Source organism: Saccostrea echinata, unplaced genomic scaffold (assembly GCF_033153115.1).
Source record: "Saccostrea echinata isolate AGI-Se365-2 ecotype Australia unplaced genomic scaffold, CSIRO_AGI_Sech_v1 ptg000009l, whole genome shotgun sequence".
Classification (NCBI taxonomy): domain Eukaryota; kingdom Metazoa; phylum Mollusca; class Bivalvia; order Ostreida; family Ostreidae; genus Saccostrea; species Saccostrea echinata.
In genome coordinates, this window is record NW_026889758.1 from 48,027,242 (window position 1) to 48,049,376 (window position 22,135).

Below are 22,135 nucleotides of genomic sequence, written 5' to 3' on the forward strand. Positions count from 1 at the left end.
CTCTTCTTTCATGAAAAAAACAAACATATAAGTTACACAATGTTAACTGTCAGTTTTTACATCATATATATTTATATAAACATATGGAAGTGAGTAACACAGGTACATATGCACTGATTTATTTAATGATATCAAAAGCACATTTTTGATTCAAGGTCACTTGTGAAGCATAAAATGTAAACACACACAGCAACAAGTTTCCATAACTTTAGGACAGTGCACCTCAGCTGACATGTTTAAAATTATATTTCAAACAATATTCTTGGAAAACATTTCAATCTTCTTGTCATAAATGTCTGTCATGCAATACTTTGAGTATTTACATTACACCAATAAGAGTAAAAACTGTTACAGAGTTTGATAGAGATGTCAGAAACATGAATTTCTGGGGGGAATTCATGTTTTATACTCTTCAACAACTTGAATATATTGATAATGCAGCAATAAAAGTATCTTCTTTTTGTACATTATTGCTTAAAATTCTCTTTCTATATCTATTCCACCATGATTTTTAAGACACCCTTCAGCGACATCAAACCTGAAGGTTTATTAACTGTTGTAACAAATGTATATTATGTTCAACAACAAAAAAATCTAGTCAACAAGTATTTTCCAGTGTGGGTATGTATCAAATAGAATTTTTGACTTTCAGGTGATATTCCTTTATTCCATACTTCATGTGTTTACACAGATAGAAGTACACTTTTTTCCATGCTGCCGCTACCTCTTTCGTGTATGTGTCCTTTAACACCTGCTTCAGGCCATAATTCAGGGAGGGCCACAGAAGCTGAAAGAACATGATTATAAATTGAAAAGTATCAAAAAAATTTATAATAGATACTTTGGGGAAGGAAATAAATGTTTTATTTACCTCAAGCATCTTGGGTTTAATTTTTCGCTGCCCATGAGACTTTCCTATGTTTTCCACAATGCCATTGAAGAACTCGGAGTGATCCAAACTTTCCACAGCCGCCCCAAGACTGTGCATGACGTTTGAAGCATGACGACTCAATACCTCCATATCCATGTCAAGTTCAAGTTCGTTCGAATCGTTTATTTTGACGATTTTTGGAAAAACTTTTTTCACACTTGGTTCAGTTTCAAAGAATCTGGAAAATGTAAAATCGATTGAAAAAATAGAATTTTTTACTATTCCTTATCTATTTTATAGGCGTTACTTGTTTCAATTTTTTTTCCCGATGTGCACAAGGGCCATATCACATTTCTGCTAAATGTGTCAAAATTCAAATGCATATTATGTACATTCAGCGCAAAACAAAACAAAACAAGATGTGTGTGTGAAACACTGATGCCCCCGTATGGCAGCTTATGGCGAAGGGTAAAGTTTCTTCAAATGCAAGTCAAAATCCAGGCCAAAAGATAAAAAAAATGTTGATACCCAAAGAAAGGTCTTGTCTCGAGGAATACACCTGTGAAATTTGAAAGACCTAGCTACAACTGTTCAAAAGTTATGGCGAAGGTTAAAGTTTTTTAAATAAAAGTCAAACGTCAAGGTCAAGGTCAAAGTGGTTGGTATCCAAAGGAAGATCTTGTCACAAGGATTACACCTGTGAAGTATGAAAGCCCTAGCACCAACCATTCAGAAGTTATGGCCAAGGTTAAAGTTTTTCAAAAGTAGGTCAAACTCCTAGGTCAAGGTCAAAGGGTCAAAGTGGTTGGTATCCAAAGGAAGGTCTTGTCACAAGGATTACATATGTGAAGTATGAAAGCCCTAGCATTAACCATTCAAAAATGGCCAAGGTTAAAGTTTTTCAAAAGTAGGTCAAACTCCTAGGTCAAGGTCAAAAGGTCAAAGTGGTGGTTGGTATCCAAAGGAAGGTCTTGTCGCAAGGATTACATATGTGAAGTATGAAAGCCCTAGCTGCAACCATTCAAAAGTTATGGCCAAGGTTAAAGTTTTTCAAAAGTAGGTCAAACTCCTAGGTCAAGGTCAAAGGGTAAAAGTGGTTGATATCCAGAGGAAGGTCTTGTCACAAGGAATACACATGTGAAGTTTGAAACCCTAAGCACCAACTGTTCAAAAGTTATGGCCAAGGTTAAAGTTTTTCAAAAGTAGGTCAAACTCCAAGGTCAAGGTCAAAAGGTCAAAGTGGTTGGTATCCAAAGGAAGGCCTTGTCACAAAGAATACACATGTGAAGTTTGAAACCCCAAGCTCCAACTGTTCAGAAGTTATGGCCAAGGTTAAAGTCTCATAAAATTTTGCAAAAGTAGGTCAAACTCCAAGGTCAAGGTCAAAAGGTCAAATATGATGGTACCCAAAGAAAGGTCTTGTCACAAGGAATACACATGTGAAATATGAAAGTCATAGCTCCAACCAATCAAAAGTTATGGGCAAGGTTAAAGTTGACAACAGACAGACAGACAAACAGACAAACGGACAAACAGACAGACAGGACAAAAACAATATACTCCCGGGATCTTTCGATCCGGGGGCATAAAAATACTGCAGAGGTAATAAAACATGCTTAATCATTTTTTCCCTTTTTCATGGAACTTGAAAATAAAACAAATTGGTCGGGTTAGTAGGTCTCATTCCGGTAAGAATGAGAGTTCATCGCTTATCTGCGTGTGCGAGTGTAACTGATACAAAAACATAAATTCTGTAATTAATTGCAGGGGCATCTTAGCGGAGGAGTTAACGTATTTTTGTTTTTTTTTTTTAAGGGGAAAATCAATATTTGCTAAACACCACGCAAGATTCTGTGGAAAGCAGGTTTTTCTGGCTAATTTCCTTTTAAACCTGTAACATTTGGCAGGATGAATGAGGAAACAGTACTCCGTTGTCAACAAATGAAACCATTATCTGTCACAAACTATTTTCTTAATAAAAACTTCAGGAATTTGCAGAGAAAGGTGAAAGCAGAAAATATGTTTAAGTAGATTTTCCCCTAAAAATATATAATTTGAACAAGAGGCCCAGGGGCCTTAACGGTCACCTGTGTATAATACAACCCTGAGAAGGAAGATTTTCAAAATATTAATGGAAGTTCACCGCGATCAATAGAGCCCCGCCCTAACACCAAAACCTCTGACCAAGGTGCCAGGAATTTCACGATATTGACAATGGCGCCCTTGATCATCATAATTATACGCTTAGTTTATCTGCTTAATATCCAGAAACAGAGAAGATTTTCAAAGAATTAATGTATATGCACTATATAAATCAATAGAGACCCACTCTAACACCAGAACACCTGACCAGTGACCCAGGAATTTCCCAATTTTGGATGAAGAACCCTTGCTCATAATAACCATGCACTTAGTTTGCTTAATACCCAAGGGCTGAGGAGATTTTCAGAAAAATAATCCATTTCAACAACATGTATATTATGAATAGAGCCCCGCCCTAACAACAGAACCCCTGACCCAGGGGCCATAAATTTCATAAATTTTGAAAGGGGCATCCTTGCGCATCATAACCACGCAATTAGTTTTTCTGCCAAATATACACGAGGAGAGAAGATTTTTAAAGAATCTATGCCTTTCACTTTCTAATCAATAGAGCCCCGTCCTACCATCAGAACCTCTAAGGGACCAGGAATTTCCCAATTTTTTAAGAGGATAATTCTTGCTCATTATAACCATGGACTTGGTTTACTTGCTTACCGGGTATTATCAAAGAGTAGAGAAAAAGATTTTCAAAAGAATTATAATACTTGTCACTATATATCGGCAAATAATAGAGCCCCGCTCAAAACCACAACCCTAACCCAGCGGCCACGAAATTCATAATTTTGGAAGATGCACCCTTGTTCTTCATAATCATACACTTTGATTGCCTTATACCCAGAAGCAGAGAAGATTTTCAATGAAATAATGCATTTACACAACATAATGAATAGAGCCCCACCCTAACACCAGAGCCCCTGACCCAGGGGCCATGAAATTTCAAACTTTTAGAAGAGACCCCCTTGCTCATCATAATCATGCAAATAGTTTGTATGCTGAATGCCCAGTGACAGAAAGGATTTTTAAAGAATTTATGCATTTTCACTATATGATCAATTAGAACCCCACCTTAACACCGGAACCCCTTACCCAGTGGTCATGTAATTCACAATTTTGGAAGAGGCTCCTTTGCTTATCATAACCAAGCACTTAGTATATTTGTAATTACATACCTAGGAGTAGAGAAGAAGATTTTCAAAGAAATAATGCATTTTCACTATATAATGAATAGCGCCCCGTCCAAACAACAGAACCCCTGACCCTGGGGCCATGAGTTTCACAATTTTGAAAGAAGGACCCTTGCTCATCATAACCATGCACTTTTGTCTGCTGAATATACTGAAGCAGAGAAGAAGATTTTTCAAGAATTTATGCATTTTGACTATGTGATCAACAGAGCTCGCTCTAACACCAGAACCCCTGACCCAGGGGCCATGAATTTTAAATTCTGGAAGAGGCCCTTGTTTATAATAACCAGAACTTAATTTGTCTGCTGAAAATACAAGAAAGAGAAGCTTTTGAAAGAAATTATGCATTTTCCCTTTATGATCAATGGAGCCCCACCCAGCTCCAAAACCCTTGATCCAGGGGCCATGAATTTCACAATTTTGGTAGAGGGCTTAGTGCTTATTACAATCATGCCAACAGTTTGAATGTTTGATATCCAGGAGTAAACAAGAAGTTTTTTTAAATTTGCATTATTTTTCATGATTTTAACCCCACCCCTCAGGTCTCCCCCGGGGGGTGGGTGGGTGCAGGGGCCATTCAATTCACAAATTTTGTTTTCCTTTACCCATAGATGCTGTATGCCAAAATTGATTGAAATTGATTCAGCGGTTTTAGAGAAGAAGTTGGAAATGTTCAAATGTTTACACACGACACACTACGCACGATGAACGATGACGGACGAAAACAGATAGCAGTAGGTCACCTGAGTGACTCAGGTGACTAAAAATGACACTTTGCTGCTTTAAGACATTGGATTTAATTCAATTTGAAAAGGAGCATGTGCAAGGTTTATAAATTATAAAATACATTTCTCATTCACCACAGTATTTTTTTCTTTAATAAAAAATACGTATTAGAATGTCTCAACAGACCGAACACTCTCTACAAAAGCGACATATGATCCACCCTACAAATGTGTTCGGAACCTTTAAACGATGGGTGTTCAGCGAATTGTAATACTCGAGGAGTTCGAAGTGGTTCTAACGAGATTTACTGAGACTACAGCGAGATTGTTAATGAATCAGGTAAATTATTCACGGAAGTGGGGCTAGGAAGTGACAAGCACGTAGAGACATGGTAAACAGAAAAGTTTATTACATGTCAGTTCCCACCACTGTATAATAACTGTTAAAATGTACCTTAATCTTTCTATGTATTATGCAAATGCAAAAAAAAAAAATAATAATAATTAGGAAGAACTGTGTAAATGACCATGCAGACTCTTCCATTTAAGATTTTCAATTATATTCTTATCATCATAAAAATTTGTCTCGATCTTTTTCTTAATATTTATTTTGTTTAATAATTTAATTTATATATTTATTTACTTATGAATTTATTTTAATTGTTTTATTTTTCGCGCGCAGATTTTTTTTTATTGTCGTCACTTATTTTTCCTCAAATATCTGGATCCGCGATCATTTACCGATCACAAAACAAATGCTACTTATTTTCCTTGAACATCTATAGATTACAGTAAGATGTTAATAAACATTTGCAAAGAACCGTCCAATGATAACAAACATGGCGTCATGATCACCTGCAGACAAGTAATTTGACTGTTCTTGAGAAAGACCTACGTCTCCTTACATGCCGATTGAAAGTAGGATTCAAAGCTGCGCAGGTTCATAATCACAATCAAACGATAAGGATTTTTAGAATTTTATATTCTATTATGGAAACGTGCATATTACGCAAAATGATCATGCTCCTTCCTTAAACCCCATATCAAGTAAATTTTGAATTTAATGAGTGGAGGTAATTAGGTATCATGAAATTTTTTTCATAAAAACATGATACATCATTCTTAATTAATATTTAATATCATTGGCTTTGGTACCACCAATTAAAAAAAAAAATTGGAGACGCACTTCATAGGGCGAAAACTTTTAACAGTAATACAGATAATCTCTTAATATTTTTATTCAAAGAAAAAGAATCTTTTATAATACGATAATATGCCCAAATTCACACTTTTACCATTGCCTAGACTGATTCAAAGACAGAGCTCTAATAAAATGTATTAATTTGTTTCTTTTTGATACAGAGTTTTGCTCTTTTATCATTTCAAAACGCTTTCCTTATGCCACAGATCATAATAAAAATGTAAATAGATCTTTATAAGCACACCCACTCGTCTCAAAAGACAGCATTAAATCTAGGTATCTGTTCTACTGCGTCAACCACGTTATGTGGATGAGAGAAGTCAGATGGCCAGATCTTATGCCGTTTGTTTGAAAATACGATGATAGTTCTATTCTTTGACTCCGCAGATGTCTGTTATATTAAATGTTTTCCTCCGCTTCATTAGTAATAAACAGTGCCGAGCGGGATCGACCTTCTCTCGCGAAATCAGATGCTTCAAATTATGTCACAGTAATTACACAAAACCTTTTGATTTGGAATTCTTCAGAAGTCTATCCAGGAATTATAAAAAATAATTCATTAAGATATCACTAATGTGAATAACATTCACTTGGCCTAATTACGACCACCAACAAAATAAACATAACTCGTGTGTATGTTTGGCCACTTAGATTTTTGGATTTTAGCTCGCCTGTCTGTTATCGAGCTCAGGTGAGCGCATGCTTGATACAACTGTTATCTTCGTATTTTGACATTCAGAGCTGGCTTTCTTAAGCTAAGCTAATTATGCCGCTGGATCGAAAGATCCCGGGGGTATATTGTTTTTGTCCTGTCTGTCTGTTTGTCTGTCTGTCTGTTGTCAACTTTAACCTTGCCCATAACTTTTGATTGGATGGAGCTATGACTTTCATATTTCACATGTGTATTCCTTGTGACAAGACCTTTCTTAGGGTACCATCATATTTGACCTTTTGACCTTGACCTTGGAGTTTGACCCACTTTTGCAAAATTTTATGAGACTTTAACCTTGGCCATAACTTCTGAACAGTTGGTGCTTGGGGTTTCAAACTTCACATGTGTATTCTTTGTGACAAGGCCTTCCTTTGGATACCAACAACTTTGACCTTGACCTACTTTTGAAAAACCTTAACCTTGGCCATAACTTTTGAATGGTTGATGCTAGGGTTTTCGTACTTCACTTATGTAATCCTTGTGACATCACCTTCCTTTGGATACCAACCACTTTGACCCTTTGACCTTAACATAGGAGTTTGGCCTACTTTCGAAAAACTTTAACCTTGGCCATAACTTTTGAATGGTTGGTGCTAGGGCTTTCATCCTTCACATTGTAATCCTTGTGACAAGACCTTCCTTTGGATATCAACCACTTTGACCCTCTGGCCTTGATATAGGAGTTTGACCTACTTTCGGAGAACTTTAACCTTGGTCATAACTTTTGAATGGTTGGTGCTAGGGCTTTCATACTTCACATATGTAATCCTTGTGAAAGACCTTCCTTTGGATACCAACCACTTTGACCTTGACCTTGACGTTTTACTTACTTATAAAAACTTTAACCTTCGCCATAACTTTTGAACAGTTGCAGCTAGGGCTTTCAAATTTCACAGGTATATTCCTCGAGAGAAGACCTTTCTTTGGGTATCAACATTTTTTTTATCTTTTGGCCTGGATTTTGACTTGCATTTGAGAAACTTTAACCTTCGCCATAAGCTGCCATACGGGGGCATCAGTGTTTCACAAACACATCTTGTTTTTAGCTTCTTCTAAGCTACAAACAAGAGTAAACATTCTACTTTTTTATTTTAACGCATTCTTCATAATAAAGCTCCAATTTTATTCAAATCAGGATTTTTATTGGGGAAAGTGGGGAGGGGCGTAGAAAGAGTTCAAAGTTCACATTGATATCAAGTATACCTTCATATAGCGTAGATCCAAGTTTGTACATATCCATGCCCCTCGGGGGTAGGGTAGGGCAACAATAGAGGATCAAAGTTTTACATAGAATATATATAGGGAAAAATCTTTGATCAAATCATCGCTCCCGGGATGAATTTTTTATATAGGAATATGTAGGGGAAAATCTTTAAAAATCTTCTTTTGAAGAATGATTAGTGATATTAATTATGAATAATGTGTTAACATCCTCAGGTAGTGCAGATTTAATTTTGTCAAAATCATTGGGAATATGTAGGAAATCAATAAAAAAAAATCTAGGTAGCAGAGCTACACTTATAACAATCTTAATATGCAAACATTCTAAAGTTGAGTGGCTTCAAGTTTTTTTTCCTCAATTTATCGACCCTTAGTTTTGGGCTAAAATCGGGGATCAAATACAGTCATGATGCATATATACAGGGGGAAAATCTTTCAAATATCTTCCTTCTCAGAACAGCAAGGACATGTTAGTCATATTGTTTAAAGCATCCTCATGAATGATTCGGATATGTCATGAGGCTAGGGTGGGTCACGATATCAATTCAGAATTTTTCATGTGAATGAAGTGGGAAAAGAGTTAAGAAGAAAAGCAGGGCCAAATTTACTCACGTGAGCGTTGTGGCCATGCGCCTCTTGCTATCCGAAGTATGAGTTTATACTTTCATATATATGTATAGAAATGTAGAACGAGAAACAATCGATACATGTATACTGAACAGAAGTAGTATTCTTTTGGACAACAATTTAATGACAATAACATTTCGTATTTTTCTTGTTATCTATATTTAAATACTGCATGTTGAAAATTTTCACCCCAAGAAAACCATTGTCAACCGAGGCTCAGCCGAGGTTAACAATGGTTTTCGATGGGTGAAAATTTTTAGTGTTACCCTCAACTACATGCAGTGATTATTATATCATTCTGAATGTTTTATATAAATACAAAGAAAGGTGAAGTGCGCTCCCATAGTGCGCTCCCACTATTTTTTTTTTTTTTTTTTTTGGAATATCAACCGTCATCTTGCTATGATGACTGTTGCCAAGTTCTATCGCGCTGGAGGGGTGGTTTCATTATTCAGAGGGTAACATTGTTTTTAAACAAATGTTTGTCGACGAATCAAATTCAAGTAATTTACATGAAAGTATAATATCAAGGAATATTGACCTTTGCACGGTAGTTGGTATCATAAGTTATTGTAAAATAATTTTTAAAAATAATTCGTGGCGACCAATTTTAAAATCGACTTCAAGTATTCTGAGAACTTTGAAAACAGACTCAGGTATTGATCCCCCCAAACAGTACACTTCTGCACTATTTAATCAATTTTTGCAACTTGAACACATATATTTATAAATACTATTTATTAAATAGAATTCAATGATTCTGTTTTTCTAAACATGTTTACAGAAATAATTGTTCAAATCTCGAGCGGTATCGTTGCCGCCTGGAGGTGAGAAAATATAGATATAGGCTATGTCATTCGAATGAAAGTAAAACACCAAAAAATTACAGTAACTTATAATTCTATGAACTGAACACCCCCCCCCCTCTCTAATTTATTGGTGAGTCAATAGGCATACTACATGTAGTAATTTAGTGATTCTCATATTAGAAAAAAAAGTTGTAATAGAATGTGTTCCACACCCATCAAGGTAGAAAAAACATGAAATGGTTTTAGCGGAGATAAGATCACAGATTGAGGAAATGAAGTCTGCAAGTTTCGTATTAATAAGAATTTTAATTAAACTTAATTACAGAGCCGTCTTGAAAGAGCAAAATCACATCTTACTGTCAAAGACCTAATACCACATACAGTGTTAATATTAGAGGCATGATAAAACTGCAGCAGTAGTTAAAAATAAGCATAGCGTATTAAAAAGCTACATTTACCGGATATATGAAACGAGAGATTATGTGCCATTCAGTATCTTTTTGTGATGGATGAAATGTATTGACCAGCTGTGAAGCAGTGTCATATACTCCCAGTTACGCAATAATTATTTCTGTAACTGAATTGTGTAGGGTTTGACAGTTTTTATGATAACAGTTAACATGCTGGGCGTTGATTCTTTAAAGTGTTTATGTTATCAAGATATTGCTGATTTCAAGACAATACAGATGTAAATTACAATTAAATGTGGTATTCTATTTGTCTACTTGCTTTTCTACAAGCTTTTATAAATAGCCATTTCTGCAACTATGCGCTCTGGAAATGTGTACTGTTTGGTGTGTCTTGGCAGTAAATTTATACAAAAATTACAATGTTACTTCTGAATTAAAATTACAACGGTTCCTGTCTTATCGCAGTTTTATTGTAATTCGTATTATACACTTTTATTTTAAATAAGAAAATATTGAACCACAGAAAAGGTACTGCTATCCACATTTCAAGTACTATTCTATATTTAAAAAGAATGGCACCACAGAAGAGGAAAAACAAACAAGCAAAAACATCCTTTGTCGTTATACAAAACCACTCGAAATGAGATGAAAATCTCAATTGATTATTCAATGTTCATTGAGACTTCTTGTAAAATTCGAATCATCAATCATTTCTGTCTCCATGATACATAATGAAATCTCTTCAATGAATTGTAAATAAATCGGAAAACTAGAGCAAGGTTTGGGAAAAAATATCATAATATGAATATTGCAATGATTTAGTAAATATGAAATACACTATACCCCGAATTATTTCCGTTACAATATTGTGACAATAATCTCGCGATCTTATGTAGCATAATAGGAAAGAATAACAAAACAGATATTTTTTAAAGTAACCGTTCGAATATTTATTTTCAACACTGTCCGTTCTTGAACATTTTCATTGACATCTCTCTCTCTCTCTCTCTCTCTCTCTCTCTCTCTCTCTCTCTCTCTCTCTGAGATACTGAGTATTTTAATGCATTTCTGTTCAATTGGAACAATATAGCCCTTTCTTTTTCCACGGCTGGAGCCATTGTGTTTAAAACAAAGCAATCAAGTTTACAAATATTTGAGGGAAATTGATTGTAACCAAGTCAAAATAATGACATCTGCTAATATTGAAATATTACGTAAGAATTACTTAATCATTCCCTTTCCATCAACAACGAAGAAAAGCATTATGATTTTCGAAACTGACGTATCTTGGGTGCTGAAAAATGAGATATTAGGTTGCTATATTATTATGCAATAAGCTAGCTATAGGTTAAATCAAGTTTTGATAATTTAAACAAATCACCCCACAGCATTTTAATGCCTCACGGCACAGTACAGTCGCAAGTCAAAGACTAGAAAAAGACAGAAAAAAAGAAAGAAAAACAAGTCGAAGACAGTGAAAAATTACAATATTAATCTAATTTTTCCTCCAATGTTGACCACTATAATACCATCAAAATATTTAGGAACTTGTTTCCTTTCTTGTCAACATTAGTCAAATTACTATCAATTTTGCTCGGCTATTCCAAGTTTTTTCTTTCCTTATACTGGTTTGCTGTGTGTCGGGGGGGGGGGGGGGTTGAAGGTGTGATTTTCCTTTTTTGTTTGTTTTCGTTCTTTTTTTCGGGTGGGGGGGGGGGGTGTCTTTGCTTTTTAAAAGACTACCTAAGATAAAGTTTAAAAACATTTGGGTCAATGTCCGTAAAAATGTATATTTTGCTTTCTCCCTTTTTTCACTACAATAGACTCTTCGCTCAATTTGTCGAATATCAGGAATTGGTAAAATATCCTCATTGTTCTGTCTGTCTTACTGTTATAAATGTTACAGTGTCCTAAAAATCTGTATTTGTCTGCTGTGATTAAAATCGATGCAAAATGTTTATTACGGACTGATTTGAATTAAGCTTACGTATTGATTTTTTTTAATTTCAATGAACGCATTGCTGCAGCATTTTTATTATCTTTTTTTTTTCTTTACAAGGTTCCTTGAATAAAACCTAGTACTAAAGTAAAGACTTTATGGGAAAAAAAAAGATTCTCTGAACTGATGTCCCATCTCAATGAAAATGCTATGAAGAAAAATAAACTAAACTACAACTTAATTCTTTTTCAGTGGTTAGTGCAGTGCTTGCATAATAACGTGCTAGACAATTTTAAAATATATATATCTATCTATCTATATACATATATAAATATATATATATATATATATATATATATATATATATATATATATATATATATATATATATATATATATATATATATATATAAAACTGGTAGCAGAACTTGGGATCACAATGAATGAATACTTCGACTGCCAATTTTCGAATAAACTTCGGAATAAACTATTTGCACAAAAGCATTTTTTTTAAAATCGTTTACATGAATATTTTCAGATTTTTTTTAATGAATGTCATATTCACGAGATGACAATGCCTTTTCTGACCCCCTACGACTGTAATTTAAAATAAAATTCTTTACGTGAAGTCCATCATATCATTTGCTTAAATTTTAGCTTTGTTATTCTTTGATTCTTTGAATAAAAATAAATCACAAAAATACCCCCCCCCTTCCCCCCCAAAAAGGTAGAATCCTACTGAAACATTTAGAAAATGGATGGGCAAAGTAACCGTAAACCATTGGAATGTGGGCCTTCTTTTTGTTTTAGTTTGTCAGACTGTGTAGACAACTGCACACCGGATACTCATTTCGGTATTGAATTCACTAACCCAGTGAATGATTTTACGATGGGGATCTGTGTTGCTCCAACTGCTTCCCAGGGGTTGTTGTGGATCTTGCTTTCATTTCCAACATTTGGAATGAACATTTTGAAAAACCTTAAAAAATTAGACTGGATACAATGATAAAATCACTAAGGACACAAGTAAATACTGAACGCATTGTTCACTGCAGTTTTACATCATAATCAATAGCTTAGAGTCGTGAAATACAGTTTTACCTAAAAATGGGCATTTCCAATACAAAGTCAATAAACGTTGTGTCAAGGAACTTAATTTCTTATACATTTAGCAAGGTTTAAGGTCAAGATCTAGTAAATGAGTTCAATCTGTCTTTAGGTGCTAGATCCATTATGACGTCATAATTGATTTAATCTTATTTTTTCCCGTATTTTACGGCTATAACAGAATTAAGTAGAAAATAACACATTTTCATGGAATTCAATTTGAAATCATTTCAAAAGGAATCCCGATACCTATAAACAATTTAATATCATTTTAAAGAAGAGGTCAAAAAGATACGAAAAACCATCTACTGAGAGACTGTAGGCAATATTGATACATTTTGTTTGTCTGAGATAGAGAAAACTCCCATTTTTATACCTGATTTTCTTCATTTTTCATTGAAAAGGGCAGTTTAAAATATGTTTTTACGTTGAGTTTATCTAAAAGTTATGCCCCGATACACCTCAATTTATTTAGCTATAATTTTAGTAGATTATTAAAGGAATTTGTTTCTCAAATTTGAGAAATCTGTAGGCACTCTTCATTTACTAGATCTTGACCTTAACATTTTGATTTTTTTAAATAATTTGTTATCTTATAAAGTCGCAATATAGCTTAGAGTCGTAAACTTTAGTTGATTCGTTAATTGCTATTTGCTAACCATAATTTCCAAGTCTTGAAACTATATTTATCAATAAATCATATTTTGCACTTGTAAATGACATTTTTCACTGCGTGTTACATATTGCATGTATTATATGGGATACAATGAAAATAAATCAATGTTTTAAATATCTATAATTTAAGCCCCGTAATTGATAAATGCAAAACTATATTTCGCTTATTTTGGCGAATTTGGTGTTATGTGGCATACAAATGCATTAGGATATGAGAGAACTTATATACTTGTTGAATTCATCGTCGGAAACAAACGGTCAATCTAGCAAACGCTTTACTGAAAAACGTATGCAAGATTGACCGTGGATTTCCCACGATGGCTTGAATTGTATGGTGTTCTGAACAGCTAGTTCAAAATTTAGTGGCTCATGATTCTTTCTATACTACATCGGTATAACCTTACGAAAGCCCATTGAGCTCATTTTCGTAGGTAAAAAAATATATTTTTCGCGTTATAACGCGAAACTTTCGCGAATAAACGCGTAACTTTCGCGTTATAACGCGAAACTTTCGCGAATAAACGCGAAACTTTCGCGTTATACCGCGAAACTTTCGCGAATAAACGCGTAACTTTCGCGAATAAACGCGAAACTTTCGCGTTATAACGCGAAACTTTCCCTGTAAAACAGAGACATTTGCATAAGTCTCCAGTTTGTTTTACTTTTTAATGATCTAGTTTATTCATTACAGTGAAAAACGAAAGACTATTTTGAACTTGGATTATCACGAGCTGAAATTTTATGTTTTCTCGCCATTTCTAAATCTTTTTTGCCGTCACATATTGTCTTTCTCAATGCTGTTCAATACAAGTGTTGAAGCGTATGGTAGAGGAGCGAAAATACATGTCTAATGTTAATTAGGTTGAACACTCTGTATAGAATTTGAAATAAAAGATCTCAGAAAATTGACAACAATGAGGTAAATTTGTATATTTCACGGAACAATTGTGTCACATCACATGAGTAACCTAATGTGAAAATTGGATGACAAATATTCGTATCAAATATTTCACCTCCGATAGACTCACTGTAGAAATACAACATTGTATTTTAAGGTTGCACCACTTGGTCATACCATTACTTACGAAAACATTGACAATTTATTCAAAGAAAGCAACGAGTGGAGATCTTCCTGAGAAAAAAAAAATTAGTCTACAGAATTTCTTTGATTAAACAAGTGAAAAACAAGAAAATCTTTAAAGGAATATTCATTTAATTAATTAGTAGGGTTTTGAGATTAAATGCAAAATCAACACTAATCTATCCATTTCTCGCATCACTTCTCTTTTACATCTTCTGAAGAAATGTCATTTATAAATTCATAGACGCCCCCCTCTGCGTTCATGTTTTTTATCTGTCAGTCAAGATCACAGGTTCCTGAGTAACATGACTATATATGTATAATTTCGCGTTATAACGCGAAAATTTCGCGTTTATTTGCGTAAGTTACGCGTTTATTCGCGAAAGTTGCGCGTTTATTCGCGAAAGTTTCGCGTTATAACGCGAAAAATATTTTTTTTTACCTACGAAAATGATCTCAATGGGCTTTCGTATAACCTAAATTTTAGACTCTACCTGGTGAAGTGTGAGTCCATTTATCCCGTACTTTACTAATGCTTAGAGAAGATACAAAAATGAGTCCATATATTTTCCATTCCTAGTTTAACACCACACCACCCCACCTTACTTTACGAAGAACAAGCCAGACAAGTTCACTTCCACTCAATTATCATCTTCACAATCACAATCTCAAGGTTTTGTGACATCGTTCCATTTTACAAATCTTTGATAAATGTCGGTATTTAAAGTGACGTTATGATTAATTATAAACCAAACAATGAGAATATCTCTTTCAAATCCGTGATTATCAAGTGGCTCAAAGCCATAGCACATCTTTTGTGATTATACGGAGAAGGATCTTCCAAAAATTAATCTCCGATATTTTATTTGAGGTAACTAGTCACAAATCCTACAATATTGGCACTATCCATTTTAAAGACAAGTCATATTTGTTTACAAAACTTACCTATCACAAAGGCTGTTTTTGATTGGTTCCCAGTACTTTAGCGGGTACAAATGAAATGGTAGCTTTCTAGCCCGACTTTTAAATAGCGACTTTTGTCAAACCTTGACATTGTGGAGATGTCATTATGTGTAATCAGAAATAGTCCAATTATTATGAAAAAGAAATCAAAAGAGTATAAAGAACGACAAAAGACAGACTGATGACAAACAAACAAACAAACAAAAATGCAAACTCTTGCTCGATCCTTGCGATTCAGGCGAGCTAGAGATGTGAACTTTCCGCACAGTTCAATTTCGTTAAGGTGACCATGGGTTGTGGTTGATTTGCATATATGCTTTAAAGACAATATCGGTCATTTAAGCAACAGTTTAAGATAGGGTCAAAGCAAGGATATTATTGTCATAACCGTTATTCGATTCTCGAATATGCCTCCCACAAGATCGCATTAAGGATGTGCTAACTCTTCCATTTCATCGCAGACGACAACATTGTCTCCAGTGATGTATTCCAGAATCACGTGCGGGGGACAAAATCTTTCTCCACAAGTATTTTGTTCTGGGATAAATATTGCGTGTGTTTTGATTTTATTCTATTGATCAACTCTGACATTGTTTTCCGTCAAATTTATTTTAAAGCTTTGATGGGTTGCTCATGTTTTCCTTCGAATTTCAATCATTTTTTATATAAATTACATGGATGATCGAAACGCAGGCGATAAAAGTTTGTCATTCCTCCGTTTTAAATCAACTTCTACAATTGTATAAGGTTTTTCCAATGATGCTCATGCAAGAGATCAGCACAAGTTTTAGACGAGAATGCTTTGCGTTATTTTTAGCTCATCTGAGCCAGGAGCTATAGGTTCACCTTTTCTGATCAATGTCTCTCGTCTGTTTTTGTTAACATTTTACATTCAACTTTTGTTATAGTGGCCCGAGTCTAATAACACCAAAAACAACGGTCAATTTCATCTGCCGAAAAAATGACTTCAGAGCAAGGAATTCACTTAATGGGCATGCCTTGAACTGTAACCCAGGGGCGTAGCTTCTATTGTGACAATGAGGCAACTGTCTCCCTAGATATTTCACCACCACCCACTACCATATTCAACAATAAATGGCAGAAAATATTTTGTATTGAAAACTAATTGTATTGAAAACTTCGTCTAACATTTAAACGGATCTAAAAAAGATCTCTTTTTCTGCAATGAGACTCTTAAACACTGGGGAGATTTATGATGAGGACCGCCTGGTCGGCCTTGCCTTGCAGTTTATTCACCGACACCAGACGGTTTCAGATTCATATGTCCTCAGCAGATTTGCTGACTAGAAAACATTGCCGAATCGGGCAATTCAAGTTTTAATGAAATAAAAACAAAGTTATTAAACGTAATTTTCATTTTTAAATGTGTTTGAAGTTTTAGTAAACATATTTATTAACTCTTTTAAATACTTTTACAAAATGTAGTACATGTATTATATGCACACTGAAGTCTTTTATAATGAAACCGGTAAAGTTGACAAAAATTCTATTTAGAACAATAATTATTTTTGCATTCTAAACCCCAAAATTCATTTTTCATCGGAGGGCTTCACCACCACCACCCCTTCCACCCATCAAGACTCCACTTTGGACCTCTTGGGAACCTTAGGCAGTCCCCAGACCACCCCCCGCCACTATGATTTTGCCTCACTAGAATTTAGAGTCAAACTACGCCCTGCTTCTATAAAACTAAGATATTTCAGAAAAAGGGAACATTTATAAATCCTCTATCTTCACAAGTCTAGAAAAGTCAAAACTTCACTATATGTAAAACCTCGTGGGAATTTTCTGAGACGAATCTTTCACGATCATAACCACTTTTCTGAAATCAATGCTATACAGGCATCTCATCGTCGCACACCACGCCCAAAATGTACGATCCTCTCATTTTAGGACTCTGGACCGTGGCTTGAGATGATGACATCCTTTTAAAACATAATATTTCTTATGATCGACAAAAACTACGATTTCAAGTATTTAATATTAGTTTCAAGTTTGTGCAATTCATACCCCTCCCAAAGGAAGATCAGGGAAGGGATCAAAATTCCGAATATTGCAAAGATACTAATAGTTTATAATTTTTAAAACAAGCTAATAGTTGACTTAAAACATATAGTTAAGAATTTCTACTTATGTTTTAAAAAAATTAGGTTTAATCATTTAGAACATCTAATCTGCATGAGACACATCGCTGATGATTTCCTAGAACTGTTAGTGTGATGTATATATCAGATTCCTTCTTCCGTTCTTTATTAAGGAATACAGAGACTGGTCAACTTCGTGCATTTTTTAAATCATTCTCTGTTCTTCTAACATGTAAGGTCCAAGCACGCAATGTGTTAAATAAAAGTTCTTTTTTCAGAAGTTTTTTTTTTAAATCAGAATCGAATTTTCCATAAGAATTTATCATCTTTGAAACCGCATGTTGTATGAATCGATAATTGTGAAATTCTGTCCATCACTATGATCTACAGAAAAAACTTATGAGTTCCTAATTTCACATTCCTTGGATAAATTTCTTATAAGAAGCATAAATTTTGTAGTTCAACTAAGAATTGTTTTTGGGGGTTTTTTCTGCAAATAAGTGATTTTTTTCTCTCAGTAAATAGTATGCCAGCTAAATGTTGAAATATGTATTGAATTTGACAACAGTGTACAGTACTTAAACCAAAATCTAACGGATTTGTAAGAGGCAGGTGGGTCCATTCTTTGGGCTTGTACGTTTTCCATCCCTCCCTCATGAAATAGCGAAATCTTCATAATACGTGTACTTCTTAATACTATCATTACAAACAATGTTATGCTTTATGTCTGAGGGATATTTTTGTTTAATAGGCAAACAATTTGACGCACATTAATTAAACTACCGTATTTCTTATTGTAGCATTACAAACACTTATTTCAGTGAGTAAATTTTAGAGTTTTTAATTAAAGACCGTAAGATCATAAATCGCATGCATGTATTCAATTCCGGATCACCTTGTAAGAACGAGAGCGCTTTTGATTGACATTTGGCAAGAATCGGGGCGCACTTGAAAAGTGAAAACTTCATTGAATTGTAAAATTAAATTTTAACATTCTTTTGATATATCTATGAAATAGGAAAGGAAAACATTTTCCCAATAGTGTGTTTTGATTTCCTTAAAAATAACTTGAAACATGGTTAGATGCGTCATTTGGTACAAAATGTTACATTTTTAAACACGTTTTTCTAAAAATTTGTTATCTCTGGGTCATCTCTCCACGATTTTAAAAAGATATTTGTGTGCATTTGTATTCAAAGAAACGAACAAACATTTGTAAAAAATGGAGGGAAGACCCAGAGACTATAAAAATTAACTTTTCCCAAAAAATACCTATGTGAAAATGCGTTGGTTCTTTGTCATTTTAAAATTCCATGATGTTTGTGTAGCGATGATATCTCGGTAGTATGCATTACCAGTCCAGCGCACTAAGCAGTCGAGAAGTTTTTGGTTCGATCCTCGCATGGAGCAATGTATTTTTTTCTTTTTTTTATACAAACAATCAAGTGAATTTTATTTACTGATTTATAAGTTTTAAAAGAGATAATTTTTGGTTCAGTTGCACGGGAGCGAAAGCAATTTTTCAAACCTACTGAAACTTCATTTCATATATCATACCCTATTATCTTGTTAGGTGTTTATTATTTATGTGAAGTATTACTGTGTTATCGTGACTATCAAGATAAGTGAACTAAAATATTTCAAATTTGAAAGCTATTTCAATGTAAATCTAAACATTTTCCTATGTGCATATCTTGGTAAAGTCTGTCCACTTCTGGTCAGCCGATCAAATCGTGGACATTTAAACCATAAATGTTTCGTACACATGATTCCTGCAGATCGCACGCCAAGTACGCCCATCTTCTTTATATAAAATTCGCAATTTTATTTTGCATCATTTCTATTTCAATTGAGCCAAGATTCATGAAAAACTAAGTTGTTTCAAATGCCAGGAGCATTCTTGGGTTCTACATTTGTCTAAATTCGCAGATTTACAAACGCGATTTAAAACTTTATAAAAAGAAAACTGCCAAGGACTTGAAAGTTTGCTCTTTTCAGACTGGTTAAAGGTAAAACCGTTTACTTGAGTAATTTTTGACAATTCTGATATTAAAGAACTGGTCATGGATTTGTATGTATCTATAACAAGGATGCCCATGTTTTGTTATTGTGTTTCTACATACATAACTAAAATTTGTTTCCTTTTTAAAAAAAACTGATTATTCCAATTGATTTTCTTCAACGAATAAATCTTTTTTTTATTAAAAAATAATAACGGCTTAATCTGAATTGCGATATCTTGGGAATTCAAAGTTGTAACACGTGTTCAGGATTTCCGTAATACTTAACAGTTAATAATGCATCGAAAAGGTCGTCTGAACTGAACAGTGATAGATGAACGTTTTATCAAAATCTCCAACTTCTTTGAATCAATCAAAATTATATCTGCAGGTTTGAAAAAAAATACCCACACATAGGTAGGCAACACATTGCACATAAAGCTTTACAGCACGAGATAGTGAAATATTGTTTTGGGAAAATAGAAATCTAATCCATTTATACATGTATAATATTTCTACAGGTATGTAACATATTGCTTATATAAAACTTGTGAGCACTGAAATAGTCTCCATAAATTGAATCCATTTTAAATATGGATTTTTCTTTAGTTCTGATGTATCGTGCATATAAAATTTCTCTGCAGGATGAGTTTCGAACATAATGCACAAGATTTTTGCGGTTATTAACCTTCGTAAATCATATATCGGCGTTAACCGGTACTAGTGTTATCGTACAACCAATCGGATGTGGAGCATGGACAACAAAAGCCGAAAGAATACCCCAATACAAAGATATCGAAAATCTTGTTAATGGAATGGTCGAATTTGTAAGGCATGTGAAGGTGTTTGATTGTGGTTCAAACGCCTAGAGTTACATATAAAATCCATCAAAAGCAATTATTCACTATTTCTACAGATGCAATATACACCGGCGAGACAGACGTTATAGAAGTTCAATCTAAGGTTGAAAAAACAATAGCAGCATAATGATATACATTTTGGTCCGAATTTAATTATCATATTAAGGCTGTGTTCATTTATTTATATTTACTTTAATTGTTCTTCATTTGAAAATGCAAAGTTTGCTTTTAGTTTCGTCTCTTCGTACAAGACCAGAAACAAAGTTTGTAAAAAGCTTGATTATAACAACTAGGAAGTTTGACTTGGGTTTTACGTGGTGTGCAATAACTGAGCTCCCGATTTAATTTTTCTCTTTGTCCAAAAAGAAAATTGCATAGTCTTAGAATAAAGATATCATGACTTCCAGATAATCTCTTTAATATTTTTAATCTCTCTGACCTTAAACATCACGATTTTATTTAACTCATATATATTGGATTTCTGACTATCTAGCATCTAACACCATTACATGTAATGGGATTTGGTTCACTCCATCAGGGAATTTATGGAAATCCTAAAGACCTCATTATAAACATCAAATCATGTTTTTTCGTCAGTTCAAGAAATGATTCAGAAAAAAAAATCTTATTTATTGTATAAATGCTCTATTTCTATACCACATTTAACAATCATAATTATTATAAGTATCCAAAACAGGTTTGTTAGGGCAAGAAGTGCAAAGTTATTACCTGAACATTTTCTATAGGACTAAGTAGTATACACATCACACTGTGTACTTACCTTCTGAATACAATGACTCCCAGCTCTGACAGTTCATCTTTCATGAGTTCTAGTGTATCTTGGACAAGTAATCTCTGTCTTGTACTCAGGTGCGAGGCCAATGTGTCTTTCTTCGGGTCTGAAACAGATTTTGAATTACCCATCTCAGACTTCAGAAGCACAAAGTCCAGTCAGAAGTCCACCATCGAACCGCAAGTTACATGTTCAGGTATTTGTCCAGATACCTGATGAATATATTAATGTGGGGCTAACTTCGAAATATTTCATCACCGGCAGAGAGGGTAATTGCAAACGACGTCATGGTTTGGCACCCGTACGTTTACAGTCGTCTGTTTTCCGTATTCAAGGTATCTACAGTGACATGTGGTCAGTGGAAGGCGCGTGCGCCGCTTTGTGTTGATAATGCAACCTGCTGGCTCCTGGCTCCAATGCTTTATCTTGTTGTCACAGTGGCTACTCTTCACAAAGCACCAAAAGCCCGTGCATTAAGTCATTCCCCAATGTAATAATCAATGCTTTTATCATATTTGATGACTGCTTATAGTTTACATCCGGAGCACATTGAAGATACAGAGGAACTCACTTAGATTTGTTCCTACCGTCACTTAGTGAAAAACGCGACATGTAAAATTTTTACTGGCGGGTTTTCTAATAACTTACGGCCAATCAGCCTTTCTTAAAACAATTGCAGTAGAGGGGAAAAAAATCTATTTCTGTCGATACGAAAATCGTCTTTGAATTGCCCAATTTCACAGCGCCCA

The 22,135-nt window shown here is 34.3% G+C and overlaps 1 protein-coding gene across 1 annotated transcript; it reads right to left on the reverse strand.

The window, feature by feature from the left end:
- Nucleotides 1-71: 71 nt before the first annotated feature.
- LOC133182951 (cytoglobin-1-like) lies at nucleotides 72-22,135 on the reverse strand. Its single transcript, XM_061317846.1, has 3 exons — nucleotides 21,375-22,135; nucleotides 872-1,109; nucleotides 72-787 (listed from the first exon to the last, which is right to left on the reverse strand). The coding sequence occupies exons 1-3, from the start codon at nucleotides 21,515-21,517 to the stop codon at nucleotides 629-631; spliced, it is 540 nt and encodes a 179-aa protein (XP_061173830.1). The 5' UTR covers nucleotides 21,518-22,135; the 3' UTR covers nucleotides 72-628.